An 18,021-nucleotide genomic window follows, 5' to 3' on the forward strand; every position below is an offset into this window, starting at 1 on the left:
GCACTTGATACTATATTACATATATATATATATATATATATATATATATATAATATAAACTTTTCGATAACAATATATATAGATATAATATCACACCTCCAATGGAATTTACTTCCATGGGAGAAAAAGGAGTCAATGATGGCATGATGGTGGTGCTGAGATGTGATCCAAAGCTGAGTGCCGGTTGATTCTTGATGTCGTCTTCCTTGCAAGTTAATCTGGTACGTGCAAAGAAGAAGAAGAAGAAGAAGAAGAAGGTGCAATCCTTTGGTCTACCTTAACAATGTCAAGTGGAGAGATAAACCAGTGATACAATGTGGTGCTTATTGGCCGAGCTGTCGTATCACGTTCACTCCCGACGGAGTGATCCACCCAAAGCTTCTGACCAAGACACAGGATGGAGGAGGGCGAGCAGAACTCACATATCCACTAATAAAGGAAGACATACACACAGAAAGAGAGAGAGAGAGAGAGAGAGAGAGAGAGAGAGAGAGACGGTAACCCTATCTTGCTTAGATAATAATAAGTAGTGCATGAAGTGCAGCTGGGTTTTCCAGCTCCCATCGTCTGCGTCAGGAGGCGTTGGGGAAAGGGAAGGAAAGCAACAGCACAAGAGCTTCTACGGTGGTGGGTGGATGAGTGATGGCAGTAGCGGTAGGACATGTGGGGTGGTCATCAAGAACAAAGATCGAGATGGAGAAATCCACGTGACAGTCGTCTTCTCCCGTGTGCCATCCCCGCCGCCGCCGCCGCCAGCGCCGGTGGCTGTTCATGCGCCAATGGGTTTGGGAGCATCGACTCTAAATCAGTGTACTAAATTAACCTTCTAAATCAGTGTTATCGAAAGCACAACAGGGCTTAATTAATTAAGCTGCTGAAACAATATGACTCTTTCCTGTGCTTTGGTCTTTCTTCATCCACTCTATCTCACTTGTGACTTCCGTTGGAGCTGTCACCCCCTCGTAACTCTTCCCACGTTTTGTGGTGCCAAACCAGCTCATTAATTATCCTACTAAGATGCCCACCACGAGGGTAAGAGAGAGAAAGAGAGAGAGTGATGTTTTGTGGTGCCAAACCAGCTCATTAATTATCCTACTCTGAGGGTAAGAGAGAGAGAGAGAGAGAGAGAGAGAGAGAGAGAGAGAGAGAGAGAGAGAGGGAGGGAGAGTGATGTCTTGTGGTGCCAAACCAGCTCATTAATTATCCTACTCTGAGGGTAAGAGAGAGAGAGAGAGAGAGAGAGAGAGAGAGAGAGAGAGAGATGGTTCGATGGTTCCAAAGCTCGCGGTGGGATTTAAGAAAGTGATGTTGGCTTTTCCAACTCTGAAAAGACCACAACTATCTCTACATTTGACATCGATTAATGAACAATTTAGGCACTGAAAGAAGAGACCGAGAAGCTTAGAGATTAAATATGACTTCGATTGGTACGGTAAGATGGATGGCTTGTCACACCCTCCCATTTCTTTCCTTACTTCAGACATACACACTTGATTTAGGAACATCAACAAAACGGTTCATTTATAAGCAATAAGGCTTCAAAAGAGAGCTAATTATATATTATCTCTATAGTTAAATCTCTTTAACATTTCGACTTATAAACTTAAAAAATTTATATTTAAATACATATAATTATGAAAATAAAATATTTAATCTCATTTACTCTAAAATAGTCCCTTTATTGATGAAAGATATAGATCGAATTAAAATTATCATTTTACCCATCATTTTCATGTTATTAATAACGTCGACAAGATCAAGCACCGTATCATTCTCGCAGATCGACATCACTGTCCGTCGTCGACTTTATTGCTTTCATATCATTCAATGTGAATTTTCTAAGTCTAAGGATCGAAAAGCTCAAGAGATCTAACTATAAGGGATAATCTATAATTAACCCTTAAAAAATCAACCCCTTAATAATGCATGCACACTACCCATTTTGGATGTCATTACCGATGAAATGTCTAAGGATATAACGATTAATAACATAGAGAACAAGTGCGTGACCCATGATAACAAAATAAAATAGAAGAAAACTTTCGAAGAAAAATGTGCTACCTATCAATAGTCCCTCTAAGAAGCTAATCGCGGAGGGATGCCTCCGTATAGATACTCAGTTAGATGAGATCTCGTTTGTTATTGGAATTAAACAGACATATTGATCACTAACTTATTGTATTATGAGACAATATAGCTTACCTAGTGATGCCAGGGGACAAGTTTTTTGAGATATTAATGTCTAAGTCATATCAAGATACCATCGACAAATAAATGATAATTCTGCTTGTTATTGTGCTAGTTCCTGATTGCAGTAGGGAAGATCAGCAAGCAATGCTTGGAAGAGTACCATTCCAAATCAATTTTTAGCATTTGTCATGTCACAATGCTGATTCCACCAAATCAATTAATCAGACACCCCTAGCTATATCCAGGTGCAGATGAAAATTAAACCTTCATGAATGATCGCAAAAGATTACTTATAAACATGTAATCAACAGCAATGGAATATAAACAAGCAATTAAATAGCATCTAAAGACCAAAATCTATCATAATGTAGCCGATATCTAATTGATGCATCGACATATTACTACGAATTATAAGTAGACATCAGTATCATTTCCAATTGTTACTGCATCTCCAGGAACAAGTGTACTTACTTCCATGTCCAGCTTGTTATCAAATGAAAGAATCATATATGTGCAAGTAAATCATAATCTAATCTGCATAAGAAAAGAGAGAAAGAATAAGGTAAGAATACTCGATCGATCTGAGTCATGAATTCAATCACCCGACCAGTTAGCTACAGGTTTGTTCACCTTATGATTATCATCGGTTAATGGAACCGATTTAGAGACATCAAGATGGTTCAGCCTGCATGTCCCAAGAAGGAACTCGGGAAGCTCTTCTTCCGTATTGCCCTGCAAGCCGTTGTTATAAGGTACGATAACATGGTTATCAATGTCCCAAGACAACATATCAATACTGATTCCTCTAATCATCAAATAAGCATTCACTTCTCTTTGCTTTTTCATGATAAATGCAAAGAAAATACCACAAATTTAAGAGGGAAAAAAGTTCCGAAGATGCAGTGAGTCTACTTAGCCATTGATACTGCTGAACATCTAACTGTCACTGATTAAGTGGAAAGGTCGTACTGATTTTCCATGAAGATTGGTTTGTTCAAGAGTCAGATAGAACAGATGATGTAAGCTAATATTCGCACTTTAAATGCATACCTGAATCAGAAATGCCATTTCTATAACCAGATTGCTCAAGTAACCAAGAACAAGACTCACGACGCCCCTAGCAACTGTTGATGAGCCGATGTCAATTCCAAGCTGAAAGTTCATAAGCATAAGATGTCATTACCAAACCCATGTTGCTGTTTCATGATAGTACTGCACAAAAGCATCTAACACATTATGCATAACTAATTATTGAACATGTGGCTGCTCGTGTATGCAGTGAAAAGGATTTATATTAATAAGCATCACCATACAATAAAATGTAAACATGCAAGCATTCCCTATACTAAAGGCATCAATTACTCAGTTCAAGTAATAGTATGTGATCAGTGGATGTTTAGAAGGATTAATCAGATTTTTTGCCATGAATTCATAGAACACAGAGTACCATTTAATTGAATATCTGATGCACAGGAAATCCCTTTCAGTCATTCACCAATTTTAAACCACAACAAAGTCAAATTTGAGTAACTATGTAAAATTGGATGTAGCATCAATAGCTAACTATAGACTGATATGGTGGAATGCATGCACGACTTAAAACTACTGGAACAAGGGAAAGGGAGAAGAGGATATTAAGCTAGTAAATATAGGTTGCTTTAGGCTGCAGAGCCTAGTACATAGTATGACAACTTGTTGACGAGTTAGGATAATGTGCTCAGGTTGAGGAAAGAGGAATGAACGGTAGCCGGATAGAAATGTTCAATCATGGATCTGGGGGAGAAGAAAAGGGTTTGGAGAAGGGGATGCTGACAGAAAATATAAGGAAACAATTGCATGTTACATTTATAACTTTGCTTTTCATGGGTTGCTAATCTGATAATTTATATCATTATCCATGGGCACATGTAATGCTGCAATGTTTTCTGATAATGCATTTCATTGACCACAGAGTACCATAATACACTGCAGAAATCCTAAGGATGTAGTCAATGTTACCATTACAGAAAGAGATTAGAAATATAATTTGAAAAATCTGACAAAGTAATTTAATTGGTTTTACAAAAGCAGCTGTACTGTAACAAACATCTAAATATACCTCAATATAGTTGCACCCACAAAAATAATTGATGCGAAGTGCTTGACCCACCAGACATGCTTTCTTTCCCACACTTTGCTTCACTATCCAAGAACCCTACAATAAAGTCAAAGGGACAAAAAAGAACTAAATAACAAAGTTGTTGTGCGTAATTAATAGAAACATAATGTGGAACTAGTTAGAAACAATTATATAGTGAAAATGTATACCTTTGATATGTATGGAATGAGTTTAAACCTTGAATTCCTATATGCATCGTCACCTTTGACAAATCTTTCTAGGAGGGGAACACTTTCCAATGGACAATCCATCATGTAATAAAAAGCTAGGCTGTATGTGGTCGAACCTGGAACCTGTCAATATACAACCTTGGGATATTTCTAAAACCAGAATATGTATATCTTATTGTAGACAATTCTTGTCTCTATCATTCGTCTCCTGTATGCTGTTGACATGATTCACTTAAGCAGCCACTCACCTGTATGTGTATGATGAAGAAAAACTCACTGCCACCTTGCGCTGAATACTTCTGCAAGACTCAAAACTTAAATATCTCAGAGAAAACAAAAGAATAGTCACAACAGGATATACTGTAATTTTTCTTCTCAGAAACACCTGGACAATTCCCCCTGGTCGACCACCGAGGTCATCTTCACGTTTATCAGAATTTAACCAATCAGCAGCTACCATTTGCATCAAGGTACCATTGGCTTTTATCTATTAGACAAGAAGATAAATAAATACAACATATATTATTAATTTTCATAAACACTAAAATCAACTTATCAGACTGAACATTTCTCTAGCAATAGTTGGATTATATTATGGATGCCGATACTTAAAATTCTTTATTTGTTTATAATACAATATATAATTCCTTGAAAAAAATGTGATGGAGACATTTTTAGTTGGTCGAATTAGCTCTGATAGTTAAGTTGAACAAAATTATCCCAGTCTAAAATGCTTGGATAAGATTAATAAGTGGAATAAGTAGAGTTATTCCATTAAAAAAATGATTTGATTGATCTTGACAGATTGAGTTCAGCAAGGGACCTAGCTGTCAGATCCAAGAATCTATCTGTTGTTTTCAAAGATTGATTTGTAACAAGATGTTATAATTTTATTTGGTGTTTGATTTTGATGATTCTTCATCTGTTGGATTTTTTCTAATGGCCGATCACATCTATCCTATTAGTTGATCATAGATCATGGATTTGGTCCCAATAAAAGAAAATTTAATTTGAAGTACATGGCATGTAAATATAATGGTTAGGTGTATGTGATGTGTTTAAATCAATTTAGTTAAACGAATTATTAAATTTTGGTAAACAAACTGAGCTATTCTGATTCATTAAGTGAGAATTTAGATCTTGGTCATGAAATCCAAGCTTTTTAGAATCTTATGTTGAATATGAACAAATCTGGAAAAAATTACCTTTATCTTTTTTATATACATATTCATTTGTTCTCTTACTGTTAGATTCTATTAATGATGATTATGATGATTATGACCAAGGATTTAAATCTCGGTCCAATATCGGTTCCAGGAACTGGTTGAACTAGCATAATATTGATATTTTGGGTGGTATACCACAAAAATATTAAAAATAACATACCACCTGGTAGTATATCATCTTGTACAGCCTGGTATACCGCAAAATATTAAAAATAAAATACCACCTGGTTACCGACCAATACAATCAAGATTTGATTCCTTGATCGTAACAATCATGTGCAACAGTGACTATGATACTATAGGTGATGAAAATGATCGTTGAATGGTGATGAAATCCAATCTTCTGAAATCTTATTATATATACAAATCTAAACCACTAGTCTTTATTCTTCTAAATGTCACTTACAAGCATTGCTTTGTTATTGAATTTCGTTGATAATTATACATCACTGGCTCTTTCACAATGTAATCCTTGAAACAAATGTATAATGATCTATCTTTGGATGACTAGCTTTCAAAAATGGATACATGTTATCATTGTATACCAGATTTTTGGATTAGATTATTGCATGATGATCATGGATAATGTTATATTTAGCATGGAATATGGTTACCTGGATGATATGGATATTAGTATTCATGAACATTATCCTCTCCTAAGGGCAAGCAGACCAATCTTGGTAATGTGATTTCTTTCCCAAGATCAACGGATCATCAGACATGGTATCAAGATGGTCCAAGGACAGGAGAGACATGCGGAGATGAAGGGCATAACTCTGTTGACATTTTAGAGTGCAATATGGATCCTCACCATCAACTATTGGAAACTGTATCTATCCCAACGAATAAGGTCAAATTCTTAAGAGATTGCTTTTATCCAGTGTCCTAGCTTTTTATATGCAGTAATTTATAAATGTGTATAAATCCATCCTGATGCAGTTATTGACAGTTGTTGCCTATTGGATTAGTAAATACCAACTCATACCAAGCAATACGCCCGATTCTTAGATCCTTGGTATAGGCTAGGCTAGTTGTTTTCCAATTTTGGAATCCTTTTATAGTGAAAACCCAGGATTAACTTTTGATCCCTCAATTTGAATAGAGGTTATCCTTGTTAACACCTTGTTTAGGAATAGGAGATGGAAGAGATGCGAGCTTATAAATAAAGATTCCTATAAGGCATAAAGAGATGAGAGCTTATAAAATGGATAAGTCCCTAGTCAAGACCTGATTGTGTCTCAAGTCTCAACTAATCCACCAACTTAAAGGGTGTTCAAGTCCTACCAGGATTAGGAATATCTTACATTTTCATCCTTTTCCTCAGCAGAAATTTCAGAAGGCCCCTAATGTCTAATATAAGTATAGCATGGTATAGATCAGTTAATTTCTTGTTTGGAATCTTGTTTAGAGGGTTATAGAATATAGGAAATCTTGTGGTAGTACAGGCTTAACTTTTAATCCCTCAACTTATATGAATGTAATCTTTGTCAAGTACTACCTTGATAAGAAATAGTAGGGGGAAGAGATGAAATCTAAAAAAAAAAAGGTTATTGTAAATCCTAAAGACATTAATAAATTCAAAACTGTCATGAATATCATATCTTTCGGGTTTTTCTCTGACTTTCTTTATTCTTCTCTCCTCTTCTTCTAGTTCTTCTTTTATATCTTTTGTCCCTATTTCATCTCTTGTATCTTTTGTCCCTATATTCTCTATCTCTCTCTGTTATCTCTTATAGAAAATGCACGTTTTCCATGAAGAAAGGAAGTCTCTGATAGGAGGGTATATACTATCAAAATTCCCTATATTTGTTAACAAAAATATTCCACCAATACTTTAATTATTAACTTGTTTCCTAAATAAAATTGTTTCTGTATTATCTCTCAACCTATGATATGATTAATGTAGGTAGAATCAAATCTTAATCACAGAGCTAGAAAGTTTACCTTTTGATGATCATGTAGGTAAGATTTGCCACGAATTAAAAATGTTGAAGGATCTGCCATTGCCCAACTGGAAGGCAAACTACAGTTTAGGTCTTTTGGAAGTGTTAATCCATAGCTACATGGCACACTTTCCCCTAATGAGGCTTCCTGTAAGTCAATATAACCTTTTTTTTGAACTGAAAAGAAGAGGATGAAACCAGATAGTAAATACAAAAGTAATCAACAAAGTTAAAACGAGACATGATTATGTATGAACATTTAGAATAAATCTAATAAATCCACCTGCAATATCATGCAACTTTTTCACGAAAACTGCAGCCGTTGATAGCTTGGAATGATGCTGGTCCTGCACTAACTGTTATAAGAAAGAAAAATCACGAAATTTTTGAAGTAATAATTTGACCATGCACACAATTAAATATGAAAGAACAAAATGGCAGATAAACTTCATGTATAGACAAACATATTCGCATAGAGAATTTGAGATAGACAAAGAATTAAAAATCAAGGACCAGCTCGTAGGTGCCTGTAAAAATATTACAATAGACTAACATCTAGATGAAACCTTTTTATGGATGAGATTCTGAGTTTATTCTATCTAGTTAATATTTATTCATCAAACCCCTTTCCATATCTCCAATTTAAAACAACTGATAACGTGAAAATTCTGAAAATTTTTGAAGTTTCAAACTGGTTGTAGTGAAAGTTCAAAGTCAAAATTGAAATTTCCTTCAATTAGAACACCTGTTGCAGAAAAAATATTAAAGCTTTTGTCCAGTACAGACAACCTATATATATATATATATATATATATATATACAAGTTGTGCCAACCAGCATGTCTCCACGTGGATTACAACAACACGGGTTGAAACACATAATGGAAAAAAGGTATTGGCAAACATCAAAAGAACCAATATCCAATACGTCGATCCATGACTAGGCTAATTCTATTGTGTGCCAGTAGGCAAGGGATGTACTCATCAAGGATTCAAATCTCAGCAGTGGTTTCGGCAACTGGTCGGACCCATATGATACTAGTATACTAGGTGGTATAACATTGACCAGTATCAACCAATGAGGTTCAATATCGTTCCTTGGTCAGACTGGATAATACCTGTAAATATATACCCTGGTGCTATTGATATTTAAAAACTCTAGGTCCGACCAATATGACAGAAACCTATCATGATAGAAACAGTTGGCATGTCCTTATACCATGACACTGCTGATGGAAATAGAATCATCATGATCCTATTCTACCAAGGACTTCTTTCCCTCTTGAGAAAATTTATATACCATCAATCCCATTCCAATAATGCAGTTTCTTCTAATAACCAATTAAAATTTTAAATATTTCATATCTTTAACATTGCCATTCAAATCAACTTCATGCTTTATCACAGAAGAAAAGAAAGGTCTACATGATCTTTACTGTATCAAAGACACTATTGACATAGACATGACAAAAAAAACTTTAAAATAAAAACATGATCAGCTTATATTTTTAAGCTACTATGTAAAACTATACAACTTATGTTCTAAAGCCTGTAACGCATGAAATATTTTCCCCATCTTTTTCTTATTTACCTTTTTCCATTCATCTTGAATATTTTCCATAATAGTGATCATTACAATTGTCACTAAAGGTTCTTACTGTACAATTATGCACAACTACACATTAAGAGGTCATTTCCCTGATTTTAAAACTGATGGAGAACATTAGCTTGATTTTCAGTATAGTCAATAAAGAAGACAAAAAATATAGGATCCTGAATATAACTTCTTTCAAAGCTAAAGTATAGTTAACACGGACATAATTTTATATTTGATGAATTCTACGACAAGCACTAACCTGGGGTTGCATCATGCCTTCCTCAGAAGGCCACAAAGCCTCTGTTTCATCATACTCTGGTTCATTGATAACATCAAAGAACTCATCAGCTGCATCATTCATTTGAAGGAATGATCCACTTGCCTTTGCAATTTTGGTAGGTGATCTCTGTGTCTCATCTGCAGAGTCCTCAATATTATCATTTTCATCTGCTGAGTGTACTTCTAGTTTCATTTGTTCCTTTTCACTCTGTTGCAACTCTATCTCCCTTGTTGATTCACTTGAAGATAAATCAGAGCATGCCCTGCTACCAAGTTTTGCCCGGAAGAATTCTCGAAGAGCTGCAGAGCACACAGTTAATCAACCTGTCAACATATGCTCACTATATTGATCTAATAAATGGATGAGACATGCCAAAAAAAAAGTAAAAATAATATGACCATGTTATAGATCAAACCTGCAACTCTCCCTAGCATCCGGATTGTAATATACTTTGCAGAAGAGGTGAAAAAATAAGATTTCCAAAATTTCCAATCAACTGCAAGCATGTGTTTTACGACTGATTGTTTTCCTTGGCTCACTGGAGATATCACATATCCACCACCTGAAAATGAGCATAAAGTACCAAAAGTTTGTGTTTGTTAAGATGGGCAAGACCACGAGAAAATGTGCATGACAGCCTGAGTTTCAAGCATACATTACTTTTAAGGCAGGCACGAACATAACCTCTCTTAGATGGACATTTTTGGTGGAAAACAGAGTGGTACAGAATTACTGTGACAAAGTCAAAATAGAGTAGTTGATTTAGATCTTTATGATCTGAGAATCACCAGTCATTCATAAATGGAATTACCATATGTTCCATCGTCTTCCCTCCTCCAGTACCGTCGTAGTAATAAATCCCTTCTTTTCATTCGCCTGCAAACCACTGCTATCAATGTGCTAGTAAGAAGATATAGATAATATTCCAGTAATCCAAGAGGTATTTATCTGACCATGGCAACCAATCACCACACAGTTTTTTGTGAATGATATCAGTGTGACCATCCACGTGCTCGACCACATTGCCTTCTAATAAACAGAAATCCCATCTGCAAGAAATTTCATAATTTACTTTCAGAATAAGCACAGTGTATAAAAACCATATCTAGAAATTTCCAACTCATGACATGACTTCTCATTTCATCTTTATGGTGTGCCATGCTTTTCTTGTTCCAGAATGTTGGTATGATACTGCAAGATTTTAGTATATCTGCTCACAACATTAACATAATCTAGATCACTTATTTGCTAAAATTGTTGAAAGATGATGCTCTGATAAAATGGGTCACAAGTCAAGAATGTAGCAATCTATCTGGACTAAAACATTGTACATGACCTTTTTTCTCAAATAAGAAAATTATGCATATTTTTTCAGAAGTTATAATATTAGGTGTTAAAATACAAAATTCTACGGACAGGAGGGTGTTGTCTTTACTCTGATCTTGATGAACCAAGAGACATAACTCTCTTGAAAATGGCTTCTGAGGATGCATCAATGACACCTACTGCCATTAAAGCTGGATGGTCATCCCGATACTGAGAAGAGTGGAATATCTATTAGCACCTCAATAACCTGATAAACAATTATTGTTTGTCAAATGATAGGTACCATTCCCCGAGAATCAGCATCTCTTGCCTCTTTAAACAGCCGCAAGCCTACATAGAAAAATCCTAGTTTAAAATGATCTTTTGACAAAAGAAAAATAGTAATGTAATGATCACCGTTTCTGCAGCCAACTATCGTCCATGGGGAAGGTGCAATCACATCAGACGCCATTGGATCAGCAAGCACAGATGTGAATACAGTCCAATCTAAGTGAATTTTATGGGAAAATAATTTAGAAAAAAGCAAGGAAACAATAACAGCCAGTAAGCACAGTCAAGCTAATAAAATTATCTGTAAAATCTCAATATTATGGTCAAATTTTTTTTTGCAAAAAAAATGTACGATCATGTAAACTGGTTTCACAATATACAAAGATTTCCAACTGGCATGTAGTAGGCCAGCCTTGAAACAGTAGTACATGAATCAGTGCACATTGACACTACAGGAACTAAGCTGGCTTTTTTACTGATTAGGGATTGAATCTTTGTTTTTAGCAGCTAGGGATCCTCAAACCATAGAAGAAAGAAGAAAGAAGAAAGCATGTGATCAATGTTTCTTCCTATCACACTCTTTCTACCCTTTTCCCCTCTGACAAACCATATTGGTCCAACAGACAATAGGAACCCGATACAATGCACAATTCGATCTGTAGTTAGATGCCAATTTTGTCAAAGGAATCTAAAGTTTGTAAGTTAAAAGGAAAAAAAAAAGGAGCTAAAGAATAAGTGGTGAAAGAACATGCACTAACCTACAGAGCGTTTCTGGCTTCTCCCACTCCTACGAATCATCCTGTAGAATCATTCTTAGTGATCAAATAACACGGAAATACAAAAAAAAAAAAAAAAATTACTTCAGTTAGACAAACAATATCAAGAAAATTTTGATACAATTATGCCATTGATCAAACAGTAGACAGATCATGGTCCATATTAGATGGGAACTAAATGCACAGATATAATAACATTATTCAAGAATTGGCACCAATAAATTATGTCAAACTAAGACCACAGTTTTGTAGATGAGCTAAATGAACATTAGAAGTGTGAATTACTACCAACGATTTAATTCTGAAGTAACTGCTTACTTCTATGAATTATGCTTAAGGAGCATATGAAAACCATTCACGAGAAATCTTTTGACTAGACAACAATAAAAGCCTGTTAAAGGCAATTTAAACAGATAAGTTCTTAAGTTTAGTGTAAATTAGAAAGGTTTAGTTAATCAAAAACCAAAGGAAAAAAGCAATTCATATCTGAAGGCATCGGTACAATGACAAAATTATAAACACATGCAATGACATAGAGTATTGATCTCTATTCCATGAAAAATCCAGGTCCACGATCACTAATATTGAACACTATTGCAGAAATGCTTTTGCCATGTAGCCAATCTCCCTAAATTGACTATTAATTTTAGTCACCATGTGCGGAAGAAAAAAGGATTCCCTTCACCAGAGACAACATCATCTCACTGCACAAACTAATCATTTAGGAAGGTATTGAGGGCTCTGCAATCAAGTTGACATTAACCAAGCCTATGTAAAATGTCTTGTGATCTTTTTGAGAAGCTCTAGGAAGTACACTAACAGCTTACAACTTTCTTTCTCATGGACTCTCCATAAGATTAAGCAAAAAATAACTTACTCAATTTCATATAAAGGCAATGATGAGCTGTAGCATCTTCAAATGCCATAAAGACCATCTTTTCTAAATCTATATTGGACAACCACGGTTAGAATTATATGTACCAGCACCATATTGGTCAGAGCTCAGATTAATACCACACTGGTCTACAACGGTGTATTGAGTGTCGATACATCGGTTTGTACCAAGTTTCAAAAGAAAACTGAAAAAAAAAAAACCAGTACAAGGCATGTGCTGTGCTGTACCGGACGTTATAGGTCCTATATCCGATGCTACAGGCCCTATACCGAGCATATTGGGTGATACAAGTCTTGTATCGAATGGTATAGGCCTATACCAGGTCGGGTTACCTTGGTCCATGTACCAGTAAGCTAGCAAACTGGTAAATTCCACTCTTGCCATAACATACCGGGTAGTATTGGAAACCTTGGCCCTTACCTTTACCACTCTAAAGAATAATTCCAATTATACAAAAATATAAATGTAGTTCCCATGTTAACATCTAGGACAATAAAGCTTTAGAGGCCTATTCCAAAAGAGTACTAAGAGCATAGAGTTATGAGGAAATAACTGAGCAGATAGTTACAAAGCATGGTAATGTTAGTTATTAAATGCCTATCCAACAAAAAAAAAGAGCATAGTTGTCAACCCACATAAACTTACAAACATTTAAAACCACTTAATAGGTAAAGAGGGGTGATGTAATACCTAAATCTTCTTTTTGAACGAGATACAACATTTTCTTCTTTGTTTGGGCCTTCCTGCAAATGTATAAACATGTACAGTTGTCAAGGAATACAAAAGAACTAACAAGAACATCAAAACCTTTAATGCTGCTTCCATTAGAGATCTGATCCACCTAGCTGCTTCTTCTGAGCTTCTAGCACCCAACTGCAGGGTTTGGCCATTTTTAAAATCCATAAGAAGAAAAAAGCAAAAAAGCTACTACCAGAAAGCCTTTCAAAGTAAAATTCCAGCATACCTTAAGTTGATCTTTGTGATTAGAGGCATTATAAAGCGTAAATATATACAAGACCTGAAAAAGTACCAACAAAGCTATAACTAGGTGATGAAATTGGTAACAATGGCAATTATCACATAACTATATTGATGGAATAAATGAATCTAGACTGCAAAATGAGTCAGGTTTATGCTGTACATTTCTATGCAAAATATCTCTCCCATTATCAGTGATGCGTATGGAGGAGTCAACCACTGCACTCCTACTAGGTTCCTGAGAAAACAAAGAATATTCACAAAAATCACAATTCCATGCATTTGAGCACAACACATGAGAAAAATAATATTCAGTTATTTCAACAAAATTCAGCAGATAAAACAGCACCACTCCAAGTTGCCAACAAATTATTGGACAAAAAACATCAATCAGAATCTTTGCAACATTATCATGTAGATTCAGCCAGTCTACTAAATAGTAAGAATCAAAGTTACCATATGGAGATGACCAAAAGAAAAATAAGCAATTCATAGACAACAAGTTATTTTGTGATCCATGCTAAAACAAAGGTACTTCGGGGTCCAAGATTCGGACCACATGTGAGTCTAATAATACTTTATCAGGCAATTAAGATTGTCTTGAATAGGCAAGAAACGGGTGTAGGTTCAGGACATCTAATTTTCACATTAGCTGGGATCAGCATCAAGATTTCCAGTACCAGAACAAGAAAAAACATGCTAAACCACACTACGACATGTGGATATCACATATTACTGTCCTGATCTGTCACATTCTTACAATTAGGACAATTTACACAAATTGCTTCCTGTCCTCTTGACCAAAAACAATTCTGTTTACACTTGGTTTACCTGAAAGTTTGTAATGTCCTTATAAAATAAATATCGGAGGTCTTTATCTATGTATCGATGCAGAATTGATCAAGAGTTGGAAAAGTTTGCAGCTATACAAAGAGCACAAAAGAAGAAAAGGAAGAAACAAACAAACAAAAAAAAGATCCATGGTTTTGACCATTGATTTCAAATAGAAACTCCTGGCATGTTGAAAAGTTATTATGTCTGAATTGCATCATGCATCATGCATCATGCAGATCCTGTTTAATCACCCATCCACTTGCCCTCTCATAAATCACACAACATCCATGAGGAGTGACTGAGATGAAGAAATAAACTATGAGTGCATCCTTCTCGGGGATCATTTCACATAAGATGATCAACAATACCATTAAGACTTGATCCCCATTCATAATACCGTGCCCATCACAAAAATGTAAAGGCCTGTTTAGTTTTGTTATCAAACAACAACTTTCTATTTAAAAATTTGACAAAAATTCATAGAGGAAATATGCTTTTAGTTTTCTTTCCTGAAGACCGTATCACAAAATTCTAAATTAGCAATAATTTGGCAACATCTCTTTTAGACTTTTTATTATGTTTATCCAATTTTCCTCAACCTCGACCAAGACTTGTTCAATACACTCATCGTCGACACCAATCACAAGTCAATCACCGTCCACTGCTTGCCACTATCAGTTGCCTCCTGTAGTCTCTTTCCACTACCCATCATGTACCGTTAGCACCGAATTCACCTTCTCCCATCACGCCCAGGACACATTGTCACAGCCCACAGTCCAACATATAATCTACCACCATCTTTGGTCTCTGCAAAACCCCACGTCACGTGAATCGATTAACGATCTCACGATTGCTGATCTCGCTTTGCTCGAGACGAATTCGGGATAAAACCGACTCAAGCTTCCCCGCAAAGCAAAGAAGACCAGGCAAAGAAGCTCCTCTCTTCTCTCTTTCTAATCAACAAGATCGTCGAAGCAGCCAAAACAAACCACTAAAAGATTCCATCTTTTCCCCTGAAGAAAGTTAGCCGATGGCTCAAGTAATCAAGAACGGAGCAAGAAAACACGAGCAATGACGGAACGAGAGATCAAGAACAGACCGAGAAACCAACGGCAGAGCCGCCGAGAAGCGATCAGAAATACCTCCCCGTTCGACGTGGGCGCGGTCTTGAAGCAATCGAGGGCGTTGCCTCGAAGAACGAAGTACCTCTTCCTCGAGTACTGCAACCCAAGGCGATTGTGCCGGACGAGGTACAGCCACCCCTCCATCCTTCGATCCGCGGCTTCTTCCGAAGAGATCCCCATAGGAGCTTGCCTCGCCCACCCTCTTAGAGCTCCGTGACCATGGAAAGCTGCGACCTTTTTTGTGGCTGCTGCTCCAGTATGTTTCCTGCTTTCTTCCGTCGGCTTCGGCTTCTGCTGCTGTCGAGCGAGCGAGCGAGAGGCTGGCAATGTAGTAGTAATCTCGCGTGCTATGGCATGGCGGCCCCGCCTCCAATCAACCAATCGGAGTGAGGTGAATCGGATGGGGGGACGAACCAAATGAGCCCAAAAAGATTACAAACCCCCTTTCCCTGTAAAGCTTTCAAAGCACATTCAGCCAACCCATCTGCCCCCCCTCTCTCTCTCTCTCTCTCTCTCTGTGTGTGGGGATAATATATTATTAAATTAATCCAAAAACTTTCAGAAACATACAATCAATCAGTTATCAAATCTTCTATCATCGGATTATCGTCTGAAAAAAAACACAAAAATAAAATCATGTTGAGTGTCAATCACTCAACACCAAACTCTCTGCAATCTGGGAAAAATCATATGTTTTAGCCTTAGCATAATTAGATAGCCAATGCATAATTTGATTCTTCGATATGTCTTATTTTGCACTTAACGGAAGACATTACTAAACCCCAATATCACGATTTCTCGCATCAGAAAAGCGTCTTAACCGATCGATAAAGAATCACTCACAAATAAGAAATTATATAATCATCTTGATTGATTCATGAGCATGATGATGAGAGGACGATCAAACTCTCCTCGATCCTATAAATATACAACATTATTCATCACCAAGAAATATGACATAAATTATTCTAACACAGATCCACATCATTAATAGACCATTTAGATGAATTGAAGAAGTAAAATTCAACATGGACCTGCAGCTTGAAAAGAAATTGTTCACTGGAGTCATCATCCTTACCATAAAAATGATAATAAGAGTTAGAATCAATTCTCATTGGCACATCAATAGTACCCTTTGGAATGGTAGGAAGGGATCATAAAATTTGTCACCCATCTCAATTATTTTCAAAGCCATCCATAGAGGGTTTGTTTGTGACAGATGACTTCCCCTATTTATTAGGTCCTATTAGAGTCAAGATTTTTTCACTATAGAATATTTTATCTTTTATATATACATATATATATATATCCCTCTAAATTTAAGGATATATATATATATACAAAATTCAAAAAATAACATAAAGAGTAATATTGCTAATTTTCCTGGAAAAAAATGCTACATTTAATCCTATAAATTAATAAAAATTTGTAGGAATCCCTTCGATTAAGAATAATAGAAGGGTGTTTTAGGCATTTCAAATTTTACTTTTTAAAGCTCACTGGTAACCACAGTTTGTAAGTGATGACTTAAGACTTTACAGGCGAAATGGTAACATCAGTTACGTATAGAAGGATTTAAATACTTGAAAGGATACATGTGTATAGCATTAATATTTTGATATATATATATATATATATATATATATATATATATATATATATATATATATATATATATATATATATATATATATATATATATATATATATATATATATATATATATGTCTTAAAAGATTCTCTACTAATTATTTTTTATGGGATGGTGTCCATCATGTATTGAGAATTTACTGGAGGGTCATCTTTTTTGTAAATGGATAACTATACCATTGATTGTTCCATCTTCTCCTCCATTACTCTATCCTTTCTTCATTTTTCTCCTCCTCCTCTTATATCACCACTCCATCTCTTCTTTCGATCATCTCATTCAAGGAGAAGGAAGATGAGAGAGCAGACAAGGAAGTGAAAGAGGAAAGATCCTCGATTGACTCGAATCGGTTCGAGAAATTAAAAAAAGAATGATTGAAATATGAAGGTAAAACTAGAATTTTAAGAAAACACTGATAAATTCTTGGTAAAATAACACCAAAAAAACAAACTAGTGAGAATTTTTAGATAAATTATCCTAAAATAATTAAGAAAACACGCCTCCTCCTATATAAAACTCTATGCGTCAAGAAGGCAGCCATTTGATTGATTATGATCGGATCAATGATTAACCCAAATTTTTCTGCTCAATTGACATATTAATTTTA

At 35.6% G+C, this 18,021-nt stretch overlaps 1 protein-coding gene across 4 annotated transcripts; it reads right to left on the reverse strand.

Moving 5' to 3' along the window:
- Positions 1 to 2,440: 2,440 nt before the first annotated feature.
- Positions 2,441 to 16,252, reverse strand: LOC103984956 (protein ENHANCED DISEASE RESISTANCE 2-like). Of its 4 annotated transcripts, none has more exons than XM_018825918.2 (23): positions 15,785 to 16,251; positions 13,972 to 14,046; positions 13,795 to 13,848; positions 13,638 to 13,703; positions 13,521 to 13,573; positions 11,918 to 11,958; positions 11,286 to 11,375; positions 11,173 to 11,219; positions 10,999 to 11,099; positions 10,517 to 10,612; positions 10,375 to 10,439; positions 10,224 to 10,295; positions 9,979 to 10,125; positions 9,543 to 9,862; positions 7,971 to 8,034; positions 7,689 to 7,864; positions 4,904 to 5,005; positions 4,767 to 4,817; positions 4,498 to 4,641; positions 4,289 to 4,384; positions 3,241 to 3,342; positions 2,821 to 2,922; positions 2,441 to 2,724 (listed from the first exon to the last, which is right to left on the reverse strand). In XM_018825918.2, the coding sequence occupies exons 1-23, from the start codon at positions 15,944 to 15,946 to the stop codon at positions 2,713 to 2,715; spliced, it is 2,238 nt and encodes a 745-aa protein (XP_018681463.2). In that variant the 5' UTR covers positions 15,947 to 16,251; the 3' UTR covers positions 2,441 to 2,712. The 4 variants fall into 4 exon arrangements, with proteins under 4 accessions (XP_018681463.2, XP_009400818.2, XP_065008895.1 ...); XM_009402543.3 differs by having other exon boundaries at positions 7,971 to 8,043; positions 15,785 to 16,250; XM_065152823.1 differs by lacking the exon at positions 10,224 to 10,295 and having other exon boundaries at positions 7,971 to 8,043.
- Positions 16,253 to 18,021: the final 1,769 nt, after the last annotated feature.

Source organism: Musa acuminata, chromosome BXJ3-5 (genome assembly GCF_036884655.1).
Source record: "Musa acuminata AAA Group cultivar baxijiao chromosome BXJ3-5, Cavendish_Baxijiao_AAA, whole genome shotgun sequence".
NCBI lineage: Eukaryota > Viridiplantae > Streptophyta > Magnoliopsida > Zingiberales > Musaceae > Musa > Musa acuminata.